Source organism: Erithacus rubecula (assembly GCF_903797595.1).
Source record: "Erithacus rubecula genome assembly, chromosome: 2".
Classification (NCBI taxonomy): Eukaryota; Metazoa; Chordata; class Aves; order Passeriformes; family Muscicapidae; genus Erithacus; species Erithacus rubecula.
Genome location: NC_136685.1, coordinates 2,359,391 through 2,386,980, shown reverse-complemented (window position 1 = coordinate 2,386,980; position 27,590 = coordinate 2,359,391). Strand labels below are relative to the sequence as shown.

General features: G+C 42.9%; 1 protein-coding gene across 1 annotated transcript in view; it reads left to right on the top strand.

Moving 5' to 3' along the window:
* Positions 1 to 1,833: 1,833 nt before the first annotated feature.
* The window catches only part of RP1L1 (RP1 like 1), a 45,463-nt gene continuing 19,706 nt past the window's right edge, over positions 1,834 to 27,590 (top strand). The window contains exons 1-3 of the mRNA XM_079298250.1: positions 1,834 to 1,913; positions 3,460 to 3,591; positions 20,229 to 20,886. Coding sequence (XP_079154376.1) covers positions 20,248 to 20,886 — 639 coding nt within the window. The 5' untranslated portion in view covers positions 1,834 to 1,913; positions 3,460 to 3,591; positions 20,229 to 20,247. The remainder of the gene's footprint in view (positions 1,914 to 3,459; positions 3,592 to 20,228; positions 20,887 to 27,590) is intronic.

Genomic DNA, 27,590 nt, shown 5'->3' with positions numbered 1-27,590 from the left:
CAAGTGACCCTGCCAGGCTGAAGCAGATGTGTGTTTGGTGAGGAAAGAGGAGAGATTTGGCAAAGAAATAACTTCAGCCCAATGGCAAAGAGGAGCCTGCCTGCAGCTGCATTTCTCAAGTTTCTTGACTCCCCTCCATGTAGAACAGAGCTATGGAATGGTTTGGGCTGGAAAGGACCTTTAAAGGTCATAAAGTTCAACCCCCTGCAATAAACAGGCACATCTTCAACTAGACCAGGACAATCTTGGTAACACCCAGGCTTTTAAACCTTCTAGAAGTTGGTCACCCACCACTGGGATCATCTGAGCAAAGCAGTCTTTAAGTGCAGTGTGCCTAATATTGTACAATTCTAATGTGCCACCATAGACACAATGAGAATTTAATTTCCTCTGGAAATTATTTTGGTAGAGAGCAGAAACTGATCACTGGCACAGAGAGGTCTAGGCTTGTTCTCTTTTCCTGAGCAGCACAGTCTTGATGCACACTTCTGGGAGGCTGGGACTCAGGTCCTTTCACTAACATGGAAAATAACTCCACAGGGAGAAAGTGAGGCCCTGTTCAGAAGAGGGAAACACAGGAGGAGGTTAAAAATCTCCTGGAAATGAGGTGCTGGCTCCTATGGGAACAGGGACTAAGTGATTTCCCCAAAATAATCCCAGTTGTACCACACTCAGTTTTTCTGAGTGAGACCCAACAGCCTTGGTAATTTCACTGTTAAGTGTAAAACCTTTCAATAATGGATTAGAAACAGGTGCTAATAATATCCAAACACAAGGAGGGGTTTATGGGAGTCAAAGGGATTAGGTTCTCCCTGTCAGTCAGCAAATTTCTCCTGTCTTCTGCTAAATTTCTCCTCCAGGGGCAGGATGTGTTCAGTAGGGAAAGAGGGGATTAGAAAATGGGACCCCTGGGTTTGCTGCATGATCTGCTGCTGTGTCATGTTCCCTGGATGTCTGAGCTCAAGACCTTACAGAACTCTTTATCTGAGAAGGAAATAGGGTCAGAACAGCCACTGTGGTGAGGAGCTGGGACCTACAGCTTTAATTTATTAAAAACCCTGGAATCTGGGTCAGTAGTTATCCACTGTGGTGTTTTCTCTCCCCTGTAGGCTTTGCTGGAGTTCAGCCTTGAATATGAGCAGTGGTCCCAACAGGAGTTTTTTCAAGCCTAACACATTTTCCAAAATGCCTTTTCCTCCCTGCATTCTCCCTTAACACTTCATAAAAACTCCTCATCCACCTTCGTGGATTTTCCACCTTCGTCTATTTTCATTAATGCCTTGAAGTTACACGGAGATTTACAGGCAAAATAGTCCAGGGAGGCTGCCAAAACGCAATTAATTATAATAAACAATTAATTATTGAGACAGTCTCAGAGGAGAAAAGTGCTGGAAATCCCACTTGGAGCAACTCTGTGTAATCTCCTTTTGGAAAAAACCCCAGTCAACCACAGCAGCGTGAGGTCAAGCTGATCATGTGCAGCTTTAGGTGCTGAAGCCATTGCACAGGGTAAAGCTGGAGAGATTCCCCCTGTTCTGATGATAAACAGCCACCAATCCCTCATGAGATTTACCATGACACCTGCCTGGAGTCACAGCCTGCAACGTGTGGAATCCTCACACATGGCTGAAATAAACTCCTTTTTTTGAGTTTCAGAGGGGAGGGGGTGAAGAAGGTGCAACACTCCAAGGGAGAATATTTTTACACCACAGCTCTTGTGGCCTCATCTTTTAGGGTGTTATTTTGGGCCCATCATGCAGAATTTTAGGTTTTTCTGTGGTTGAAACCATTGAATAATTGCAGGCAGCCTCTGGTTTGTCATCAGTGGGGCAAGAGTCACTTGAAGGGGTAATTCAGAGCTGGCTGAGCTTTCCCTGTTTCCCCTCAGAAAAAACAGAAGCACCTGAATGTAGGTAAGGACTTCTGGCATTTTTTATTTACAACCATAACTCATTAAGGATTATAGGATTCATGGAATAAACTCCAGCATTGAACTGTTCATGCTTCTACTGCATTTATTTTGTATAGGATGATGTTCCTCCTGGATGAGATGTGGTCAACAGGACTTGGAAAATCATTCAGCTCTTTCTAAAGCAAGTATTCCAGAGGTTTCTGTCTTGCCCTGGAAGGAATAATGCCACTTATTACATGGCTTGGAGCTACCTGGGATAGTGGAAGGTGTCCCTGACCATAGCAGGGGGTGCAATAAGGTGAGTTTTAAGGTCCCTCACAATACAAAAAGTGTTCTAGGATTCTGTGACAATTGTTCTGTGCTGCAGTCAGTTTTCACTCTAGGATAAAGAAAGATTTTGGAAAATGTTTATCCTCCTATATGCACGATGAGAGGATGCATCCATCCCATGTAATTCCAGCTGTCCATTCCAGAGGTCAATATCTGAGCTGAAATCTCAAATTCCACTTACTCCCTGGAGAGATTAAGTTATTTTTGAGGGTGAATCATGGAATCATAGAATATCCACAAGGATTATTGATCCAAGCCCTGTCCCTGCACAGACACCCCAACAATTCCACCCTGTGCATCCCTGAGAGTATTGTCCAAATTCTCCTGGAGCTCTGGCAGCCTTGGGAATGCCACCATTCCCTGGGGAGCTGTTCAGTGCCCAAGTGGGAATGAAGCCTAAGCAAACACAAGAGTTTTGGCATGGAGGCATCATCTGGGGTGAGGGGTTGAGCTTGGCATTAGGATATTTGGGTCTGCACTTGGCTTTACCGTGGGGAAAAATACCAGAATGTGAAGATGCCTCTTCTCCACTGAAAGGATGAAAACAGTGAAGGGAGGCAAACACCCTCACCTCTCTGGGGTTGTGATTTTTCTCATTTCTTATAACTTACAATACAATTTAATAGTCCCTGATGAAATATTTGAAACTTTGTCCTGGATACTGAATTTTTCTTTTTGCCATCCATGAGAGTTTTTTCCAGGTTGGGAGAGGCTTTTGAATTCCCTTAATCTGATTTAACCATTGCATATCAGAGGCTGGAGACTTAAAACATGGGCTTGGTGATCAGAGAAAGCAAGAAAGCCTTTTTGCCAACAGGAGCCAGGTTTTCCCTGGCTGGAATACCCTGGGTCAGGCTGGGTGAGCAGCACAAGCCACACTGCTCACAGTGATGCAAAACTCTCCGTCACCAAACCTGTGCAGGGAACAAGAGGAAAAAAAAAAAAAACCACAGCCAACTTTAAAACCTCATTAGCTAATCATCGTCAGCACAGATGGTGGCCAGCTGTAAGCTCCTTTCTGCTCATCCTAATCCCATTCCAAGCAGCTCCCCTTGGCAGAGGAGCCTGCTGGCTTTGTTACCTGCAGAAGTGGCAGAGCATGGGAGCACCTGGCAGTGGGGAGAGCTGGGGAAGGGCAGAGATGTAAAGTTTTAGGAAGGGAGTGGGGGCCCAGCTCCCTGTGCATCCCACAGGAGCATCCCACCCTTCACTCACAGGGCTGAGGAGCAGGAGCCAGAGGAATTCTCTGCTTGGCTTTTTGATCTCCACTGTCAGTGCTCGAGGAAGGCCTGACCTGGGATGGATTATTGACCTGAGCAAAGCTATGTACCTGGATTACCTTCACTGTGGTGAGTGAACCTGCCTCTCCCTGTCCCTCTCTGAGCTTTTAAACCAGCACTGGGAAAAGGAGTGACAAGGGAGGTGCTGGAGGATTGATGCTAGCACTGACTGCCTCTTTTCAGCAGCTCTGTCATCCTTTTTTTGATTTGTCTCTTACTAGGAAATGGAGATGTTGCTGTTGGGAGAAATAGGTGCCTGTGAATAACAGGAATTCTGCTTACAGGGAAAGGCTCTGATGGGAACAAGCCATAGCTGGTGGCTGCACTTTGTTGAGCAATGCAGATGTTATCTCTGGAAGGCCTCCAAGGGCTGTGTTTGTGTTTTCCTGGGAGGTTTTGCAGTGGGCTCTGGGTCCATCCTTTTGGAGGCATTTCCCAGGCAAACAGGTCTCCTTTCTGACCAGAGCTGCATTCTGCTTTTCCTGATGTAACTTGCTGTGGCCACTTAAAGTCTCTGCTGCTATTTAGGGGCAGCAGGAGATTGAGTGGATCAATCCCATAAGAAGATCCATGCTCCTGTGCACAAACAGGGGACTTCTGTCCATTTTAAGCAGTGCTGCCCAGGCAGGGAGCCAGCTTTGCTCCTGATGGGAGAGATGTCATTGTCACCACAATCCCACTTGGAGTCTAAACCAAAATTTTTGCTCTGATTTTCTCTGTAAGAACTGAATAACCACATGGCCAGTTTTTTCCCCTCCTTTTTCTTTTCTTGGCAGTCCCTCAGTCTCTCTAAGCACAAGCTAAAAGGGGGGCCTTGTGTTTTTTTGGCTAACATGAGTCTCAGGTTATTAACCCTTGACAGTTTTTAATGAATTACTGTAAAAAATGAATTGATTTCTTGGGTTGAAGAGACATTTGTACTGTTTGTGGCATAAGGGTCATTTAGATCTTCAAATGTGACCATTTGAATAGAAAATGGCATTGAATTTCATCCTGTAGCTTTCTGATCTTTTCACATTGTGTTGAGAAACTCATGGCAGGACCACATAAACTGAATTAATACAGAAGGGAAGGTGAGAACTGATATAAATCCACCAGCATCCCACTGAGCCTTTGAAGAGAAGAACCTGGCAATCCATGGTGGCCTCTGCTGAAAACCCAGCTGGTCCCACTTGCCTGTTATGGGAGGATGTTTTCTGGTGGCCATACCCCTCATCTGGGAATTTCTGCACCTCTGTGACTCTTCTAGGGTTTGGATCAAGATTTGTATCTGCTTTTGAGCATCTGAAACTTCAGTTTCTTGGCCTGGCTGCAATCATTAAACTATTGGTTGTGCTAGTGATTGATTTCTTTTTATCTTCTGCAACTTTTATTCCTCCAAGTTGCTCCTTACAGCAACTGAGGGCACAAGATAATGTTTCCATCTCTTGCTGCTTTTTTAATTTGGGGATTTTTCCCCTTCCTGCTTCACTGGATGTCCTCTGGAAACCTCAACAGGTCTTTTTCTCCTCTCTTTTAATTTATTTCCCTGTAATTGTGGCTGTCTCCTTATTTTGGTTTGAAGAAACACAAACCATTGGCCCAGAGGTGAGATTTATTGCTATCAATTGTTACAAGTAATTTGTGCCCATTAATATAGAAGAGGGACAAACTGCACATTTAAGTATAAAATGACATTTATAAGGCTTAGGTCATTAAAATATATTCAAAGTAAATTTTGAGAGATAAACAATGCATCTTTTAATCTCTTCCCTTCACAGTGTGATTCTTTCCCCCCTGCTAAAAAGCAAAACAACCTTTTTCCCCACTCAGTGTAGTTTTCAATAACCTGTGGGAAGGGGCTTCCTCTCCTTCATTTGAAGATTATTCCAATCTAAATGACCTCACTTGCCCTTTTCTCAGTTTTATCCCATCTCATCTATTTTTACCCTCTTGCTCTACATTAAGCTCTTCCTCTGTACGCCTGGGAAGAGGAAGAATTAGAGCCTTGACCACTTAGAGAACGAAAAATAGAGGAGAAAATCACCACCCAGATGCCAGAAATGCTCCAGAAAGGACTTGATTTCACCTCTCTGTGCAGTGCCTCCACTCCTCAGCTTCCCCTCAGCCTAATTTACCCCCAGTCATTTCTCACTGTTCACTTCTGGGGCTGTGAGCTCTCAGCAATGGAGATCCTCCTTTTTCCCTGGCTCTTGGCTTCCTCCTGCCTGCCAGCTCCTGAATTCTCCCTTGGGCATTACTTGGCCAAGCAGTGTATATTTAGTTCTTTCAACATTTTGTTTCCTCCCTCCTTCATCTCACCAACCCCTCAATCACTCTGCTGCTTTTTCTCCAAAATTGGCAGCATCCTGCAGGCTTGTGGTTGTCCAGTGCTGCCCTCAGTCTTCCTCCTCCTGCAGGGCATGGAAGTTGAGTTTGTTGCCTGATTTTTTTCGGTGTTTTTGCTGAAGTTGGTGCCCTGGATGGTGTGAGAAGGGTTCTGTGTGTACTTAAAGGCTTAGAGGGAGAGGTTGGGCTTTGGAGAAGGGAGAGCAAATCCTCCCAGGCTGTTTCCATGCAGCTCACCTGGAACAGTGCAATTGTGTCAGATACTGGGCTTGTGTCTCTGTCTTTGCTTTAATGCAGAAATGTAAATCAAATTATCAGGGCCAAGGGGGCAAAGGTTGTGCTCTTATTGCTGTCCCAAAGGCCAAGCAAGGGGTACTGGGCAGGTTACTTCACCCACCAGAACCTCAATTTTCCTTTCAGCCTCTGTCTGTATCTTCGCCTCATGCTCTGAAAAACTGAGGATACCCAGTCCTCAAAGTGTCCAGTGCCTGGTTTAACAGGGCTTGGAGCAACCTGGGATAGTGGGAGGTGTCTCCCCATGGCAGGGGATGGAACAGGATGAGCTTTATTGTCCCTTCAACCCAAACCATTCCAGGATTTTATGACATCACTTAGGTTTCTGTCTCCACAGGTGTAAACCCTTCAGGCTCCCCAGGCTGTCTGTGGTATGTGCTGGATTTCAGCTGGGTCTCAGCGTCCACCACGTCCTTGGAAGGATCCATGCATGGATAGGGGGAGAATGGAGAACCTGGAGAAAACTCCAGGGAGACCTCAGAGCATCTTTCTGTACCTAAAGGGGCTCTAGAAGAGCTGGAGAGGGACTGGGGACAAGGCATGGAGGGACAGCTGAAGGGAGATAAATTTAGACTAATGTTAGGAAGAAACTCTTGGCTATGATGATCAAGAACTGGCACAGGGTGCCCAGAGAAGATGTTGCTGCCCCTGGATCCCTGGTAATGTCCAAGGCCAGGCTGGACAGGTCTTGGAGCAACCTGGGGTAGGGGAAGATGTCCCTGCCCATGGCAGGGGATGAGATTTAAGGTCCCTTTCAACCCAAACCATTCTGATTTTATGATCTGAAGAGGAGGCTCAGGGAACATCCTCATCCCTCCCTCCAGTCCCTGACAGGAGGTTGCAGTGAGATGGGATCAGTTTTTCCTACCATGACTGCTCTAGAGGAAATGGCCTTAAGATGAGACAGGGGAGATTCAGATTAAATATCAGAAAAAATATTTTCACTGTTTGTGTGGTCAAGCATTGAAAGGGGCTGTGCAGAGAGGTGTTTAAGAGTCACCATCACTGCAGGTGTTTAAGAACATCAGAATCTGGCACTGGCTGATGTGGTTTGGTGGTTTAGGGGTTACAGTGGCACTGCTGGGCTGATAATTGGGCTGGGTGACCTTGGAGGTTTTCCAGCCCTGATGATTCCATGATTCCATGATCCAGTGGTGGCAATGCAGAGTGACCTGGATGTTATCCAGCAAGGGGAAGCTGGCTCACACTGTGGCACCCCCAGAGCAGAGATGACTCTCTGTGTGCTCACAGCAAGTCTGCTCCTGCCAGCAGGCCTGGGCTTGTGCTGCCTGGCTGTGTCCATGTCCCAACGTGTGCATTCCCCATCCAGCCTTGGAGCACTGCTGGAATCCAGCAGACCAATAAATCTGCAGAAATTGTACCTGCCTGCTCAACAGACATGATGCTCACCCCAGAGCCACGCTGTGCCAGTTCTACTCTTTAAACAAACATGGTTTGTTGGATTTTTTTTTTACCCAGGTGCAGCCAGTAAAGCTGTCAGAATGAGAAAAGGACTCTTTGTTGCCTGATGGAATCATGTGTGCAGGTGCCAGCCTCTGGTTTCTGTGCTGGGTTGAACTGGGAGGGTCTGGGAGGAACAGCAGAGGAGACCCTGAGAGCAGTGGGGCTCTGGCAGGTAATAAAAATAACCTGCAAAGCTGTAAACTGGGGAAGAGGCTGGAGCCCCAGGAGAGGCTGAGGGAGCTGGAAAGGGGCTCAGCCTGGAGAAAAGGAGGCTCAGGGGGAACCTTGTGGCTCTGCACAACTCCTGACAGGAGGGGACAGCCGGGGGGACAGGATCTGCTCCAGGGAACAGGGACAGGAGGAGAGGGAATGGCCTCAAGTGTGCCAGAAGAGGTTTAGATCAGAGAAAAGGAACAATTTCTTCACCCCACAGGGTTGTCCAGCCCTGGCACAGCTGTGCACACAGGGCAGTGCTGGAGTCCCCATCCCTGCAGGGACTTAAAAGCCCTGTGGATGTGGCACTTGGGGACATGGGTGGCATTGGCAGTGCTGGGGGATGGTTGGACTCAATGATATTTGAGGACTTTTCCAAACTAAACGATTCTGTGACCTAAATGTAGAATATTTGATCAAGAGTTACTGGGAAGAAACACATTTGCAGCAACTTTTTGGTACTAAAGCTGCACCTAAGAATAATGAGGCCACTCCAGCTGCTGCAATAAGTTACAGCAGCCTGGTGGAACTTCTTGCCCTACTTTTGGGAACATTCCCAGCTGCATCAAAAGTTTTGTTTGAAGTTGTCCCGTACCAACTGCTCCCAAGTTTTTCTTGCATCTCACATTCTTTCTGCATTAGCTGACCAGACTTATTCACCAGGTGTCATCCTCAATTCCTGACTGCACAAGCCAATCTCGTGTCACTGAGATGTGGCCACGAGGTCTGGCAGGGAGGGAGTTCTGACTTGCCCTCCACCAACACCTCAGAGAGCCCAGGAGCACATTTGGCAGGTGCCTTTGCCATTAAAGTTCAGGCAAAGTGAACACTGAAGTCAAAAAACGTGGCCCTTGGCCAACCCATGAGAAAAAAAAAAAAAAAATCAGCACAGATAATCCCAGGTATTTTTTGCAGTATTTTTCCAGCCCTATTCCCAAATTGCTGATGCTTCACTTGCCCATTGCAACACACCATTCAAGCTTCCTCAAAGGCATGCAAATCTTCTTAATAAAATAATCTTGCTATTCCTTATCACATCTGCCTTTGAGTGAGAGGCAGGACAAATGGAACAGTGTTCCCATCTGAATCCAGGTCAGGATCAGATATAAGCTGGGAAATGGTGGAGTTAAGGAGCTGAGTGATCACTGCAGTGTTATATAAGCTCAGCTTTAATTCTGACATGTTTTAAGAGATCTCTGGTTTTGGGATGAGTGTGAGGCCAGGGAAAGGAGGTGAATGGCAGCAAGGACTGTACCTCTCCCTAAATAAACTTTCACTTGCTGCCCATTCCCATAGTATGAAAACAATTGATTGCTTTCCATGGGTTGAGATGTGTGAGCTGGATTGGCCAAGCCTTGCAGTCCTCAGGACAGGCAGGAGCAAGAAAAATCATCAGACCAGCTGAGCATGGTAAGGACAAAGGTGAAAACATGGAAAAAAGTGGGAGGTTAAGCACTGGAAGGGGATACTCAGGGAGGTGGAGGAGTCCCCAGCCCTGGAAATGTTCAAAAATGTTCAATAAATGACTGCATGTGGCACCCAGTACTGTGGTCTCCTTGATGAGATGGTGTTTGCTGACAGGTTAGACTCAATGATCTTGGAGAGATCTTTTCCACCTTAAATGATTCTGGGATTCTGTGACTGCAGAATTGAAGAATTTTATAGGCAGGATTCTGAATGAATCTCGTACAATATTGTGAAAACTTATAGGAGTTTATGTAGGCTGAGATAAGGTCACCCAGGTGCTTTTCAGGAAGGGATGGCAGGAGGTTTGGGAGCAATTTCAGCCAGGAATCTGTAAGATTTGGCAGCAGTCCAGGTGGAGAGTTTGGTGTGAGTGGGATGAAGGTGTTGAGCATGACATGGAGGGTGTGAGCTTGGGTGAGTTGTGGGTTAATCCAGAGGTGGGAGACAAGATGTTCTTTTGACTGTGATAAAAGGCTGCTCAGGGATTTCATGGAGCCTCCATCTCTGGAGGAATCTCCAAACCCACCTGGGTGTGTTCCTGTGTCACCTGCTCCAGGCAACCCTGCCCTGGTGGGGTGGTTGGACTGGAACATCTCCAGAAATCCCTTCCAACCCAGATTATTCCATGATTCTGTGAAAGGTCTTGACAGAACCACCTCTGGGAAAGCTCAGGAGGGAAAGGAGAGACCCAGCAGTGGAGGGTGGCACCTGACACCCTGAATATCAAGGCTGATGCCACCAGCTGACCTCACAGGGATCGTGATGTCAGCAGGGAGGAATGAGGATGAGGAAGAACACCAGGACATTCAGATCCTACCCTGGGCTGAAGGCAGCAGAGCAGTCCAAGTCTCAAAAATGTGTGAAGGAGAACTGGATCCAAACTGCAGCTAACATGGAGGAGAAGCAGCAGGTGACTTTTTAGCTGTTTTGGGTTTAAATCACTAGTTCAAGTATGGAATCTGTTAAGGACCCAAAACTATGTCACAATATGAGATTTGTATTCTTTTTCAAGCATTCTTTCAAATGCTTTGAAAGAGTAATTAAGGTGAAGCAACACCTTGAATTTAATTTATTTTTTTTTTCTTTCTTATCTCAAGAATAGTAAAGGAATGCTATTTGAAGAGTCAGCTCAGGAGGAAATGCAGTGTTTTTTTGGGGGGGCTTTTTCCCCTTCCTTCTCAGTATGTCAGGTGCTCATTCTCAGTAATTATTTTCAATTCAGTTAAAAAAAATTTGTTTTAAACATGTTCTTTGAAGGGTCAGCAAGGAGCCATTCAAGCACTCATTTCTCATAAATTAAAGCCAGGACACAGGGAATGACAGAAAACAGATGAAACAACCTTATTGTAACTTCTGTCTTCATCACCTTGAGCTTCTTTTCCAGACAGTGGAGAGAAAAAAATAGTCCTAAGATAGAGTTCATTTGATATTCCCAGTTAAAGATTAAGGATGTGGAGCTGCTGGAATGAATCCAGAGGAGGCACCAGAGATGCTCCAAGGGTTGGAGCCAGGCTGGGAGAGCTGGGGGTGCTCACCTGAAGAAAAGGATCCAGGGAGAGCTCAGAGCCCCTTGCAGAGCCTAAAGGGGCTCCAGGAGAGCTGGAGAGGGACTGGGGACAAGGGATGGAGGGACAGGACACAGGGAATGGCTTCCCACTGCCAGAGGGCAGGGATGGATGGGATATTGGGAAGAGTGTTGTGAAACCCTGGCACAGGGTGCCCAGAGAAGCTGTGGCTGCCCCTGGATCCCTGGCAGTGTTCCAGGCCAGGTTAGATGGGTTTGGGACAACCTGGGACAATGGAAGGTGTCCCTGTTCATGGCAGGGGTGGCACTGGATGAGCTTTAGGTCCTTTCCAACCCAAACCATTCCATGAGTTGGACACAGCCTGGAAAATATCATCATTTTTGGTGCTCTGAAGGAGAGCTGGAATTCTGGAGTCATTACAAACATCCACATCCAGCCTCCAGCACCCTGCCCAGCAGGATTTATTTGTGTCACATTATCCAGGCACTGGCTGACCCTTGTCTCAGCTCCCTGGCTGCACCATCTCCCTGACCCTGTTCAGGATTTGAGCAGCTGTGGGGCCACAAGTGAGTGTACAACCCCACCAGGACACTTTGTTCTTCCCAAAACATCTGGGCAGGAGTGTTTGTGTCAGAAATACCCCTCATTGTTCCCCCAGGGCAGGGAGAGCATTGTCCCTTCTGCTCCTGCACAGAGCAGGTGTTCAATCCCAGGAGATGCCAGGAGCTCCTGCTGGCTCATCTGCTCACAGACTCTGCCTCTGGGATTAAATAGATGGGGGAAACTGAGAATGGTTCAATTGTGCTAAAAGCAAAAATCGCAGAAAACTCCAAATTTAGATTTTGGCCAAGGTGTCACTATTAGCAGTGCTGCTATGCATGAGAGGTCAGAGTTTTGCTGGCATGGATTAATATTGAGGATAAGTAAGAAATGGAGGGATATAAATCTTGGGGGTGGAGAAAAAGTAGCAGAAAAGGCAGAACTAATAATAAATTAATAAGGAGGACAATAATTCAAAATTGGCTGAGTTATTGGACACCTTAAAAAAAAAAAAAACAATCTCCAGAAGAAGAAAACTATAAGAGAGTGATTTGGACAGGATTTGGAGTGAGGAAGGAAGTCACTATGAAAAAAATGCAATTGGTAAAGGACAAATGGAGGAATCCTTGGAAAAAAAAAATTGAAAGAACGCAGATCAGCTTTGCTGATCTTGACAAGTTGGATGTTAGAGAATGAACTGAGAAATCAACTCTGTCACTTCCCAAAGGCAGCTGATGTGAACTGGGATGAATAAAGGAGAAAAAAAAACCTGGGATAATATATAAATTTTTCATATAATTTTTTTTCTCCTGTTACTCAAAGCCAAAAGGAGTCATTCCAGGTGAGACATTGTGTCTTCTAATACAATGGAGCAAATGTTGAGGCCCAAATAAGAGTGCAGCTGTATGGCAGGAGAATTCCAGACAAAGGGCCAGATAAACACATGATTCCAGAGAAATTTGAATGTTTCTACTGTTTATCAGATTTTACACAGTGCTGGATTTGGCTTGGAAAATTGTTTAAAAGCATTTTAGAAACAGACATTGTTGGATGAATAAATGTTGTCCATGGATTCAATAATACACATTGAAAAAGTGAGAAAGGATAGAGATGTTGGAATGTGGAGGGAGCTGATTTGATTTAATATATTTTAAAATAACATTTTTAAGAGTGTGAAAGACACATTATTGAAAATCAAAATTGATAATCACTTGGAAGGAGCTGAGGGTATAAGAAAGGAAGGAGAAATCATATAAAGGGGCCTAGAAATGTTAACAATGGTCACAAAAATGAGATTGGGGTGGGGGGGAAGCCAGTGTTTCATTCAAAGGTTTAATAATCTCAAATAAATGTCTTATTATAATTGGAAAATAGGGAAGTGATGGTGTGGAGGAAATTGATTTGTGCCTTACAGAGATAGAAACACTGGGATGGTTGTTGGATATATGGAGAACCACAGAGGTCTGGGTAATAAAATTTCTGTGAATTTCAAAGGTTGTCCTGAGGAAGGACTGGTGGGTATTTCTGTGGAAAGTGGAGGGGAAAAAAAAACCTTGTAACCCCTGTATTTTCTGGAATCTGTGGTGAGTTCCTTCTCCTGACACACAGCCTCGAGCTGCCAGGCCAGATCCAGCTGAAACCTCTCCAAAGCTCATGGAGACTCTCTTCATTCTGCAATCAGCTTCTGGATGGCAATTTTTAGGTACAGCTTGCCTCAAGTCCTGAATTTTGTGCATATTCCTAGTTCTTCATCTTCTCACTCCAAACTCCAGGGTTTGCTTCCCTGCATGCTGAACTTTCTCAACCTCTTCCATCATTCCCTGTTACAGAGGAGCTCACCAGCTTAGGAGATCTCAGCTGCTTCTCTATAAACTCCTTGTGTGCCTGAGGTTCCTCCTGTGAGCTAAAAACAGCCCTGGGATGAGAGGTGGGAGGTACAGGAGCCACCTTGTATGGCTGTGATCATGTAATCAAGGGACATCCCTACCAGACAGTCTCTGTGGAGAGGCAAAAGAACTGCTAACATCTGCTTGGCCCATTCCTGATCCCTGTGATCCATGTGTGGTTTTGGGATTGTGTTCTGTAATTAATTGTCCAATTTTAGGTTTGAGTTGGGCAAGCTGCTCCAGTTTTGCTGTGCTCTCTCCTCTGTGTGATGTGATGAATAGAATCATGGAATCACAGACTCTCCTGAGATGGAAGGGACTCACAAAAACCATTGATCCAACTCCTGGCCCTGCCCAGGACACCTCAACAATGCCATCCTGTGCCTGAGAGCGTTGTCCAAATGCTCCTGGAGCTCTGGAAACCTTGGGGCTGTTCCAGTGCCCAACCACTCTCTTGGGGAAGAACCTTTTCCTGATATCCAACCTAAACCTGCCCTGACACTGTTCCAACTATTCCCTCAGGTCCTGTCCCTCTGTCTTGGGTTGCAGTACAGAATGTGGTCAGCAATGTGTGTTCTGTCCCCATCTGTTAAACCAGCTGGGGCAGTGCCCCTGATCTCCTGGCACATATTCTCTGCTAATGGGCCATCTTTAAACCAGCTGGGCAATCATCTTTATCTTCCCACAGCCCATCCTCCCTCCAGGAGATATCTCCTGTTCATGGCCACTGAGTCCCAGTGCATGACTGATAAAATTCCATCATCCCTCTGGGAGATGCTCCAGCCAGGGCAGGAGCCAAGCCTTTCCTACCCAGACAAAGACTGAGATTTTGGACACAAAGGTACCTTCTTTCCCACTGGATTCCAGAGGAAAACTGGACCTTTCCACATCATCCCTGGACCTTCAGAGGAAACTGCACCTTCTCCAGGAGAACTGCTCCAGCTGAACCACATCTGCCCCTGCAGGAGGATGCAGCCACCATGGAATGGGACTGTGCCACCACCCTGACTGACTGACTGTGTCAGCTTGGATTCTGACTCTGGCAGGGGTTGGGATTGTTCTTTGTAATACTGCATTTCTATTTTAATTTTCCTAGTAAAGAACTGTTATTCCTAATTCCCATATGTTTGCCTGAGAGCCCCTTAATTTCAAAATTATAATAATTTGGAGGGAGGGGGTTTACATTCTTCATTTCAAAGAGAAGCTTCTGCCTTTATTGGCAGATACCTTCCTTCAAACCAGGACACTTTTGTTATTAGAGTGAAGAGAAATAACACCTCCATGTATCAATCTCCTGGTACAAACATGCAGAGCAGGTTGGACATCAAACTTCAACTCAGAAGGAAATACAAAGTTATTTCCTCCAATATTGCCACAAATGTGAGTAAAGGGCAGTGCTGATAATCTATAACAATATTACAGGGAAATGCCTGGCTTCAGAACTAGAAATACCCTCTGAACCAAAAGCTTTGTCCCTGATCCTAGAGGTATTTCTGCCCTGTTGCTACAGCTGAATAATACAGACTCTGAAACACCCAGATGTGGCTGTTGCTGTTGGATCCTGTCCTGGCAGTGTCCTTGGGGCTGTGCCCCAGCCAAAGGGGCTGCCCAGGGAGGTTTGGAGCCCCCATTCCTGGAGGTGTCCAAGGAATGTCTGGACGTGGCACTCAGTGCTCTGGACTGGGTGACAAGGTGGGATCAGTCACTGGTGAGACTTGATGATTCTCAGAGGAATTTTCTAATTCTACCGTGCCCTAGGCAGTTATAGACAAGGATGTGGATGTTTCCAAATCCTTCTCCAGGTTCAAGAATTCCAGTGCTCTCATCTCTACCCACATCATGCCATCCTAGAATCACAGACAGGACCTTAAAGATAATTCCACCCCTCTGCCATGGGCAGGGAACCTTCCACGAGACCTTGCTCAGATCTCTATCCAACCTGCCCATGAATATTTCCAGAGATGGAGCCTTTACCCATCCATCTACCCTGCAAATTCCTGACAAAATCCCAGAAGAGGAGGAAAAGCAATAAATTATTTTAGATGCAGTGAATCCAAACCCTCCTAGAAAACAGTTGATGAGAATGTTTAAAGCTTTATGTGCTGTCAAATCAAGAAGATTTTGGCACAGAAGAGAGTTTGCTTCTTCAGCCTCTTTTCTGATCCAGTGGTGAAGTTCAAGGAATGGTGTGAATCCCCAAAATCTCCAACACTGTTCCTACCTGGAGGTGATTTTCTATGGGTTCAAAACTAGCTCTGACAAGAAACTGGGTGAGGAAAAGTAGAGAATGGTTTAGACTCATTCATCCACGTTGGCTATCAGAAATCTCCTTCCCAAACAATGAAAAACTTGAAGTCCTTTTCATAACCCTTTCCAAGTAATTTAAGTAACAAATTAATTGAGGAGAAAATATACATTATATCCATTTTGGCCTCTTTTTTTTTTTTACAGATAATTATTATTTTCATAGGAAAATAGAGAATCTCCTTTCCAATTCAATTCTTTTATCTTTTTATGAATCAAATTTCTCCAAGTTTGTAATTTTCCATATATTACTTTGTCTTGGTCAGACCATGAATACTCCTTGTTAATTAAGATCACTTTGATATTTAAAAAGTATTTTTCTTTATCAAAGAGAGCATGAGGAAAATTGAAATTAGTTTTTTTTATAAAAAAACATGGTTAAATCTTCAAACTGATTCATCTTCCTAGCTAGAAACTCTCACCTACTCTGTGAAAAATTCCACTTGAAATAATTTTGTTTGTGATTTCCCTGGAAGACAAACCTGGAGTTTTCAAACAGATGAAATCCAAATGTTAGTAGTGGTTTGTAATTTTTTCTTCTGTCTGAATGTAATGACTTTGCAGAGGTAGAAGCTGCAATTACTTGTATGGAAAGAGAAATTTTCAGCAAAATTCTGCACTCTAATTAATCAACAAAAATCATAAAAAATTGACACTGGGACTGTTCAGGTGACAGAAAAGACACAGATTTTAGTATTAAGTGAGGTTAATGAGATATCACTGCTGGATGGGATGGATCCTTGATAATTTAAAGTATGAAATGAAAAACAGGGACCCCAGGACAACCCTGAGTGTGTAGAAAAGCCTCCAAGAGGGGTTCAGTCAGTCCTATGGATGGATTCCTACAAATTATCCTGTAGAGCTGTGACCTCTGAACTCAGTTCAAGCCTACAAATTGATGACCTTGGTCCTCTGGGTCAAGGATCCCACAGGAATTGCCTCTGGACCCTCAAAAATGTGTCCACAGCTGGAAAAGCAGTGCTGTACAAAGAGGAGTGTAAGGGCTTCTACACTGGCATTACATTTACAAGATTCCTCTTAAGGATCCAAGATGTAAACTTGCTGAATTTATTCTTGCAGGATCCCCTAATCCCTGCCCTTGTAATAGAAGCACTTTATGACCCTGATCTGTCTGCAAGTAATTTGTTTCTTCAAAAGAACAGGCTTAGTGCTGGGAGTGAGGAAGGTGCACAGGCTGTGGAGGTACTGGAATCACAGAATCACAGCCACTAAGGGTGGAAAAGACCTCCAGGATCATCAGGTCCAATCTTCAAGAGTTCCAGCCCATGCAGGAGTGAGATTTTCCACTGATTTTGTACCTAAACCCAAAGGATTTTTTTGTTGTATGAATCTTCGTTTTTTTTTTTTTTTTTTGCAAGTAGGAACTGAGAGAAAAAAACCAGGAAGGCTCTTACAGGTGAATGATGACAGAATGAGTAATTTCCCATTATTTGCCATTCATGTGCTTGTCTGTCCATATTTCATACTCAAATCTCAGTGATCCAGCTGTTGAGCATCATTCTGAGATTGTCACTTTAACTTCTGCCATAAACTTGAACATTTTAGGTCTCTCCAGAATTTCCTGCTAATATTTCCCTGAAAAAATTTGTTGTGGATCTCACCCATCTCTGTTCTGAGTAAGGGACTATCAACCAGGTGGGAAGTGCCAGATCCACACAAATCCTTCAGAGCCACCAACATCCTTACTCCGGTCCCATTGATTTCCCTGGGATTTCCAAGAGATAAATAAGATTCCAAAGCATTCTAAAGAGTGGGTTGGACCAGGAAAGTTTCCCAGGTCTCTGCAGACTTTTATTTAAGAGAGGAATACACCCTGGACTGCATTTCCAGTTGCACTGGTGTGATTTCAGAGCAGAGTCAGATCTATACTGGAGTTACATGGCCAGAAGGAAGAGAGAGAGGGATTGGACAAGCTGTGGCTAAAACCCCAGTGGATTTGAGAGCCCTCTCCAGCAGCTTAGGTAGCTTTTCTTTCTATCCTTAGAAACACAGCCCTGCTTAACCCTCCAAGCTGTGCTAAGTCATTTTGAGGCCAGTTTGATTGACAGCAGGTAACCTGTTAACATTTTTCCCTGCCTTTTCCAGTGTGTTTGGTCCTGTAGGTGGCTGGTTGGATGTGTTGCTTTTCTAAATCATTATTATTTGGTTGGTTTTATTTTTAACCCCTTGGATATTCTGTAAGAAAAAGTCATCTTGAGCCAGAGGGATGAAGTATTTCAATGTAAGTACAAAAATATGAATTGAGGCTACTTTTATTTCTCTAAAAAGGTGTATTTTTTACTGCACTAAAAAAACAGGATGAGCATTTTCCTTTGCAGATTAACAGCAGAATTCCCTTCCAATTCTGACCCTTCAAATAGATAATACTGCATTTTTCTGTATGGGAACTGTTGATATTTCCCTTTTATTTGTGGATATTTGGCTTTGTAAGAGCAGATCTGACAGACCCTCTAGGGTGGGATGGGTAATCAGTTCTATCACTCAAAACTCAAGGAATAATATTCCTTTAAATTAGTCATCCCATAACAATCCTATGAAATTATTCCCCAAGAAAAGTAGTATTGGAAAAGCATGTTATGGTTTGTCCTGTATTTATTTTTTTTTTTTTTTACTTCTTACAATATGATTTAAAAACTTGAAAAATGCACAATAAATCCTTGGGAAGCAGTTCAGATTTCTGGGAATGCAGTCATCATATTGTGGATCACCATTTGTCTACAAGTGACTACAATTTGGATAATAGGTTTGGAAATGATGCTATTGCTGTTTGAAAGCTCCAATGTGGGGCTTGTGGAAAAAAAGTTGGACCCACCTTTCTGGAAGCTGTTGGAAAATAGAGAAATGAGATAATTTTTCCCTGGAAATGATGAGTTGGAGTAATGGATTGACCTTTAACTGGGAAATAAATAAGTGAATAATTGCTTGGTGAAATGTGTACGTGGAAAGAATAAATCATATTGAAATCTTTGGGTTGTGCCTGAATGCAAAGAAAGCAGGTATTTGTCACAATAATGATTTTTCAAATGATGCCTGATGTCTTTTCTCACCTAGCTGAGCTCAAACTTCCATTTATTGCAGCATTTGCTGCAGTACAACATGCACAAATATTTCACTTGAGGGTACCATGGTAAGAATATAATGTTTTTGTTCTAAAATGTAGAGAAATTCAGCATTTACAGCTTTTTGAATGCTCCAACAGTGACAAAATTCCCATTAATAGCAGTTGGCAACAAATTGACTCTCCAAAGATTAAATTGAGATTATCACAATTATTCAAAGTAGAACTTCATTCAGCTGCTGCAAGAGAGGCAACCAGGAGAAAACTGAAGGAACCATTTCACTATAAATACATTTATGTGTATTTATTATATGTTTTCTAATTCATTTGTGAGCACTAAAAATAACTCCTTTCTTGTAAGATATATTTTGAAAGTAACCATAGAAAACTGATATCAACTAAGAGCAAAATTTGGAAAATAAATTTGATGTAGGTGCTTGTGGCCAGAACTCCCTTGTGTGAGTTACAATTCTACCAATTCCTTACTAAAAATTCAAATTGTTTCCTATCTGTGGGCAGATAAATGACCTGAAGATGACATTTCTAAATGCCATTTTTGGAGTCTTCAATGGAGTAATTCATTCAGAGTAAACTGGGGAATCACTGCTCATATTCATGAAATAAATGTATTGTGCTCATTACAGCCAATATTTTAGCAGTTGTAAAAACAGTGCTTTTATTTAATGCTTTTATTTTTTTATGTCAAAATCAAAGTGTTTTCTTTTTTGGGCATAATAGTTTAATTCCATGTTAGGCCTGAATTTTTTAGCAATTGGCTTCCATGACAATGGATTTGATAAGGGCAAGTAATAAAGAGTCTTGTCTTCATCAGGACAATGACATTTACCAGACTGAAACATGAAAATCAGTTTCTCTTTTTAAATTAAGACACCAACAAAAATTGCATAGATGATCCCAACCAATTTCCAATTTTCCCATTCTTTAGTAATCTTCCCATTCTTTTCCCATTCAAGTTTTGTAGTTCTATTTGATGTCGTGTGCTATTTGTTATTTATTTGCATGACTGCCAGAAATTTTTCATCCAGAAAAATCTTCAGCACATTATGGCATGGCCTGTTCAAAAACCAGACTGCTCTGCCCCTCAGTGAGCTCAGAACTGATTATGTGCCACAAAATGTAATCACAACATGAAGAAATTCAGCTTTGTTTTGGTTTTTGTTATGCTCCTGTCCACGGGGTTAAAGGGTTACATGAGAGTCTCAGAGCTGTGCTTGTAAAAATAAAGCTGAAGTAATCACTGGCTCTGACAATTTCAGAGAAAACCTCAAAAATATAAGCAAGGAAGACACAAAACTCCAGCTCTTTTTGTGGGTTTTGCTTGGGGTCTGACTCATGATTTTTGTGCCTTAGGGGTGACTGACACTGACTGGATTCCCACTGGGATCTGCAGGACCAGGAGGGTTTGACTGTGAGCAGCAGGGTTATGGATGCTCTTCCCTGTATTTGCCTGATCCATGAATCCCTAAGAGTTGGTACAATCTGCTCATGATGGAGATGTTGTGAGCACAAACCTTTCTTCCACACCAGGTTCTGATCCTTCCTGACTCAAACAAACCCCGCTCTGTTTTTTTTTCTTCTTTGTAGTTACCTTTAAGCAAGCGGGATGACTCAGGTGCCTGCTGACCACCTGTCAACCACCAGCTCCTACAACTATGAGCCACCCCTCCCCTCCGTGGCTCGGGCCAGCACCCTCACCAAGGTGCCTCCAGCCAAAAAAATAACCTTCTTCAAGAGTGGAGACCCCCAGTTTGCAGGAGTCAAGATGGCCATCAACCAGCGGAGCTTCAAGAGCTTCAACGCGCTCATGGACGACCTCTCCCATCGGGTCCCGCTGCCCTTTGGGGTCAGGACCATCACCACCCCACGAGGAATACACTGCATCAGTGAGCTGGACCAGCTGGAGGATGGAGGCTGCTACCTCTGCTCCGACAAGAAGTTTGTGAAACCCATCAGCATCAGCTCAGCTGGGCACCGGCCGGCCCCGCCGCGCAACAGCCGCCCCTCCAGCACCATGAGGAGAGCGGCTCAGGAGGCCAAGATGGAAGATTATTCCACACCTTTCACTCACCATGGCCCCAGAATTCCCAAGAAAATCACTCTGGTTAAGAATGGGGAAAGTGGATTTCGCCGCTCCATCATCCTGAACCGCAGAAATGCGCGGAGTTTCAAAACGCTCCTGGATGAGATCACGGAGATCCTGCAGTTCCCGGTGAAGAAGCTCTACACTGTTGATGGGAAGAAGGTAAATAAATATCTCTGGTGCTGGTCAATTGTTCAAACAGGAGCCATCACGTTCCTTGTGATGCAAATCCTTTAGCTCACGGGTCCAAAAGTTTATCCACACTACCTTAATCCTTCAGGCTTTGTCACATTAATCGCTTCACCGTTAATTACACAAGAATCTTGTTCAGACACTCGAGAACTTAATGACAAATATTGTTTGGGATCAATAGGAGGTTAAATGTTTTGCAGATGTAAAACCTCACTTTATTATAGTGTTTCTCACCGTTTTTTGGGAGGTATGTCCCAACAGAGGTTCCACTTTCCCATACTTGACCACTGGGAATTCAACAGAATAAGGTGGCCCTCATGTAGAACCTTGTGGTAGCACAGTTCCCCACAGAACAGGGATGTGGGATCCTCAACAGAGAAAAGATAAGATAACCAATGATGATATAAGATGATAAGATAACCAACTAATGCATAAAAAATTAAGGTCTGAGTGGGATCAAGAAACACTTTTGTATTGATGGATTAGGGAATCTGCTGTGGGGAGAATTCTTATAATTGGAAATCCCTGCATTCTTCTGTCTCCAAAGGAATTTCCTGACAAACCTGAGATTCTCTTGACTTCTTGTCCATCTCTTTTTAGCTAACTAAGTGTTACCTCCATTTTTTTGAAGGGATCTCACGAGTTATCCTGACTTGTCCCTGTCCCTGCAGTGAATGGAGATTCCCAGCTCCTTTGTCACTTTTCCCACCTTTACAGGGCTGAGTGCCAGCTCCTCAGTGGTAAAAACACAACCACTTGTGGTGTCACTTTCTGAGCCAGGTGACTGAAATTACTCGGGTTCAGATTTTCCCCAGGTGAGGAAAAAAATGCAGGAATATTTTGCAATAAACTGATTTTCACCTGGCACAGGGGAAGGAATGTGAAGTAGGAAGGAGAGAGGGAGAGGATAATTTAAGCTTTCCTGGTGGAAGCACTGTGTCTTATCACAGAGCTTTCTGCTATTCCCACCAGTCTGGAAAGAGTTTCCAAGCAAACCAAATCTTGCTGACAAGATATTTTATAATCTATGTACAACTGACTTATTTTGTCACTGTTTTCTCCAGTTTTCAAGACTTGGACTCCTGCTCAGTCCAGATGGACATAATAATCTTCTGAGCTGATAGCAGCTTCCTCTTCTTCAGTTTTTGAGAATATTCCCTGATTTCTCTAAAGAAAAGTTTTGTCTTCCACTTCTTAGTGCTGTCTTAATGTTCCCCTTGTAATTCCTAAATGAGCTCCCCACGATTTCATTTGTAGTCATTATAAACACCAATATTTTAGCTGGGATGTGTGCTAAACACATATAAATACTCTGTAAACACAATATCTTCAACTCGATGATCTTGGAAGTCTTTTCCAACCTTTCCACGTTTTCCACCAGCAGAAATGTGGCTGTGGGTCAAACACCATCACTTAATCTCTCCATGGCCCCTTCAGATTCTATTTTTTTAATATGAAATTTTTCATTACTGTTTTGTCAATAAGGAGTTGATTTTCTATAACTTAATATTTCTATTTTCACTCCTATAATTCCTATGCAGAATATCACAATGATAGGTGATGAGGGGTCCAATCTCAGCTACATCAACATCTTCCACATAATTGGGAGATATGTGACTATTCATACTTTTCCTGTGAATCTTTTACAGTGAGTTTTTTGGCCATTATTAATTTTTGTAATTTGCCTCCAGCTTTCAAACTGTTCACTAATGTTCATTTAGCAACTATTAGGGCTTCCTGTTACTTTAGGCTTAGGTGCAATCTTTTAAACCACAAAAAATTCACTCTATCATCAATTTTCCAATCTTTTCCATTCACATGGATTCTCTAAACTATCTCTGTTCTTCTTCTAAGTTGTTTTGTCATAGCTCAGCTTCAAGATCTCTGTTTCTGATACACAGTTGATTGTGTCTGAGTTTTCACCAGATATAACTGTTTCATTGAGGAATGAAAATAATGAATTCAATACACAATTTTGAGCTTTCCTGAAATAACCTCCTTCCACTGGTGCTGGAGTTTAGTTTCAGATGTACATCTTGTCTTTATACTTAAATTTGCATTTTCTGTTAAAGTCAGTGGAAAGAAGTTTCCATTCTTCCATGATCATTCAAAGGTATCTGGATGTTTCATATTTCTTGGGTATTTTCTTTTTTCTTTCATTATTCTCTTTGAAGAATAATTCAAATTCTCTTTAAATAATTTTGTAAACTTCTTTCATCCCAATTATCTATGTAATTCTTCCCCCATGACTTAGCACAGAGATCCTTCTGGGAAAGAGGGTTGGGATTAAATGGAACCATAACTTTTGATATTTATTCTCATATTTTGACAGATTAGCAGAATAATTCCTCAGCAATGCATCTGGACTTCTGGATGGATTGACTTCACATTTGTCTGGCTCAGTGTAACAAAATTTGCAGCATTTAATAGTAGATTCACAATGTCTCTTTTCCAGCCAGTTTTTCCTTGAATTCTTTAAAACCAAAAACAAAAAAGGGGGAAATCTGCTGTCCTACATGTTAATCAGTATTCCATCAGTGGAAAAGATGTTCATAGACCTCAGAGTGTTTGCTCTTCAATCTTTTTTTGTTTCTTCTACTACTGTAATTCCAGATCTAAACTTAAATCCTAAAATGAGTTAAAGCAGTGGCTCTATTTTGATCTGCTCCATTTTAATATTCTTAACATTTTGTTAAGGAAATTCAGGATGCTTCAAAATTACAAATTTTTATGTGGGTATAAACTCAGACACACATGGAACAGGCTTGTTTTGTGTTCCTTTCATGGAGTATTGATTTAAAAAAGGAGAGAAAAGTGATTTCTTCCTTTTGTAGTTCACAAAATTTTCCAGTAAACCTCTAGGTTTAATTCAATCATAACTCAAAGTTAAATCATAGAATCTGAGAATTTTAAAGCTCTGATTCCCATGGAAGTACATCCAGTTTGCTTCTATTGGTATTTACATATTTGCATTTTCATTCTAACCCCTGAAACCTTGAGTGAGGTGGAACCAGTATTTTTAAACCTAAACATCAAGCAGATTTCCTACTAGGAAATTTTAGTCCCACTGAAGAAAGTAGCTGTGAAGTGTGTGAACACTCATTTCACCAGGGCAAATAGCCCATTTTCCCAAATTAACCAAGATTTTTCTTCCCTAGAAATTTGATGACTATGGGACTGGAAAAAATTTTAATTCAGTTTTTGGTAAGCAAAATCAGTTAAATTTTCATCAAGAAAAGAAGTGTAAATCATAAAGGTTTTTGTTGGTTTTTTTTTTTTTTTTAGGTCAAGCTACTCGTTGGTGTTTTCCAGGTGATTAAATGGAAATAATTGGATTAACTGCCCAAATAGAGAAATTTGTTATTTAGGTTAACATTGACACGCAATTCACTGGCCAGTGAAACTCTGTGCACATTTTTCCACTAAAATATAGACAACCCTGGATGCAATTCATTAATTAATCTAAATCTGATTGTCTTATGAGGCATTTGGGGTGGGGGTATATTTTGCCCATTGGACCCTCTTTATCAATTATGGAACATAGAAAGACCAACTGAGACTAGTAAATTAAGCTAGGCCTAAGCTTTCATATGCTAGTTAAAAAGTACTATAGATATTTAGAAATTGGCAAACATAAATACAGGACTTTATATCCATTAGACGATGAGACTGTTGGAAATCATATATTTCCTAGTTTTTAATGAGAACATCATTTCTACACTTAAAAAAAAAGAACCAGGTGAGCAGATCTCTCAAGACAAAGAATAAGTGTAGGTTATCTTCTCCATCATATGACCTTTTGACTCCATTCTGGGAAGTTTTTATACCACATTGTGGGTTGTCTTTCTCATGGTCTAAACCACAGGAATGCATCTCTGTTCAGATCCCCACCACCCGTCTCTAGAGAGGGGAGGATGTCTCTGGGGGCAAAGAGACAGAGATCACAGAAAGGGCAGAAATCCTCCCAGGCTGTAAGAAATGACGTGTAGGATAATGAGGCAGCGACAGAGGATTTCCCTTACAAATGGCAATTTTCCAGGGCCCACCAGCTGAACAATCATTAAGACTTTGTTAAGTCACAGGAACCCAGCACCATGACTGTGTCCAGGCACAGATGTCCTGATTTCTGAATCACTAGGCCTTCCTTTAACTGGCTATCCTAAATTAAAAACCAAACCAAACTCTTCCTTAAAATCCAACGTTCCTCCTCACATGGCATTTGAAACCGCACTGTGAGATGGCAAATAGTCTACATAGTTTATGGCTACTGGTGGCAATTACCAAGAGCAGCTCGAATGGGATTTATCAGCCCTCAAAAGAGTTTGGCAGGGGATGTGGCCAGTTTTGTGTTTGTTGGAGTGAGGCCAAGGCTGAGATGTTTTTTTGTTTGGGCGCACTCAAGGCTGACCGTAAGTTGTTGCATTTAATGAGTGAATCTGATCCAGTTTTGTTGTGTGGAAAGGTCGAGTGGAAGACCAAAAAGACTCGATTTTTGCCTCAGATTCTGCAAGTGGGAATGTTGCAGAAGGAGCTCTGTGTGCCACTGAATTTCCTTGAGTTATCAGAGAACTGCTGTTCGGGTTAATCAGGGGAGCAATCATGAGTTAAGGAATGTTTCCTCAGGCACCACAAACTAAAGAATTAGTTACTAGGAACTCCTTGGAGTAAGAACCATAAGTTTTCTCCTGGTTTTGTATGGAATTTGGCATGGGTTGCACTTAGGCAAGACCAACCATTCTGGGGCAGATCAAGCCATCTTTGGCCATGTCCCAATCCTGGAGAGAGACAGAACTGCTCAAATGAAGTGACTCCTTCCATGGTGCAACTTCCCAGTCTCCAGCAACCTGTAGGATAAGATCTTCAGCCCAAAGCTGAATGAGCCCTCACAGCTATTCCAGTAGCCAAGATATTATCAGGGCACAGACTCTGGCACCAACTGTGGTTAATCACATTTTGTAGCACCCAAAATAAGGTCTAATTCCCACAGGGATGGTCACATTCAAGTCAGTTCTTAGAAAAGTTCCCTGGCACGTGTTAACTCCCAGAGCTGCCCAGGAATTTCTTGGCAGAGTGTCAGCTGATCCAGGCTTTACATGCTCTAAAGACCACTCTAAGAAGTGTGATAGAGGCAATGCTGTTTCAGTGCCCTGGATCCAGAATTGACTTAATTCAGCAGTAAAGAGAACTTTTATTTTTAGATGTTATTAGCCAAGCTGGTGGCCTAACTATTATTACCAAGTAGTTCTTGATAATGACTGTATTTACAGCGACCTAGGGGTGCAAGGCCAGGAAACAGGCTTGTCTGACATATTTCCTGACTCAGATTTACACATCCATAGAGCCATTCCTGGGACATCTGTAGGCTGCCCGCAGGCATCCTCTCGGCCACTCGTGTTTGGGCTCTCTACCAAGATCATCTATCTTAATGACAGGTGTCATCAAGACCCTGATGGAAGGGCAGGAGGACAACGGGATACATGGAGGCAGATAAGCTGGTTTAAAATGTGGTGTGTGTATAAACAGTGAGAGAAGAGAGGTGATAATTTGTTAATTTTCTGGTTGCACGTTGACGCATTCACTGTGACACTCGGTTTCTGTGCTCAGGTATGAAGGATTGCAACCAATTCCAGCCCCTGATCTGGAGCAAACCGTTGTTATCAAGCGAGCTGTGCCACTTTTCCACCCACCACGTGTGTGACTCATGGTCTAAAAACAAACCACAGGTTTCAGGTTTGATATTTGATTCCGTGCCAAAACCACAATGACTCCAACGAGATTTACACAAGCGATCTGTAAACCTCAGCAAAACTTTCCATGAACCTCATCCACAAGAAGATTCATATCCAGGTGTGTTTTGTGAACCTTTGAGATGCCCTGAGATCATCTGGCCAGGTGCCTTACAAGGTAGAGTTAAAGGGACCCCGTGCTTAGTGACTTCCTTATCTAACATGCAGCAAATCTGATTCTTTCTTATCTAACACACACCAAATGCAGATGATTCCTTTAGCCTGAGGAGGTTTTGTTCTTTCAGTAATAATGGAACAAAGTGTAATTGCTTTCTAATCCTTTTGAATTTAATCCAGGGCAAAGACATTTCCAATCATGTTATCGAGTATAAGAAATAATCATGGAATCACAGAATATCCTGAGCTGGAAGGGGCTCCCAGTGATCATTCAGCCCAACTCCTGGCCCTGCACAGGACATCCCAAAAATCCCACAATGTGCCTGAGAGTGTTTTCCAAAGCGTCCTGGAGCTCTGACAGCCTTGGTGGTATGACCACTAATATTTCCTAATAGCAATTTAGAAAATTCTACTTCAATTATACAATCAAAAGTTTCTGCCTTCTGTGGGTACCTCCTACAACCCTTTTTGGCATTTTTGGGTTTTGCCCACAACGAGTTTTTTTTTTTTTTTTTAATGCAAATGGTTTTGGGAAAAAAAAAAAAAAAAAGTAATTGAATTTTTCATAGGGACAATTTTGCCACTTTTAGGTTTTCTGCATCTTAAACAAATTTTAGAAAGCACTTAGAGGAAAATTACTTCTATGTTTACCAGCATAGAAAAGCTTAGATCTCTGGAAAGTTTATAGACAGCTAAAGAAGAAACAAAACACCTCAGACTTATAAAATGCAGATTTGTCAATGCAGCAAAGGGCACAAAAGTGCATAACAG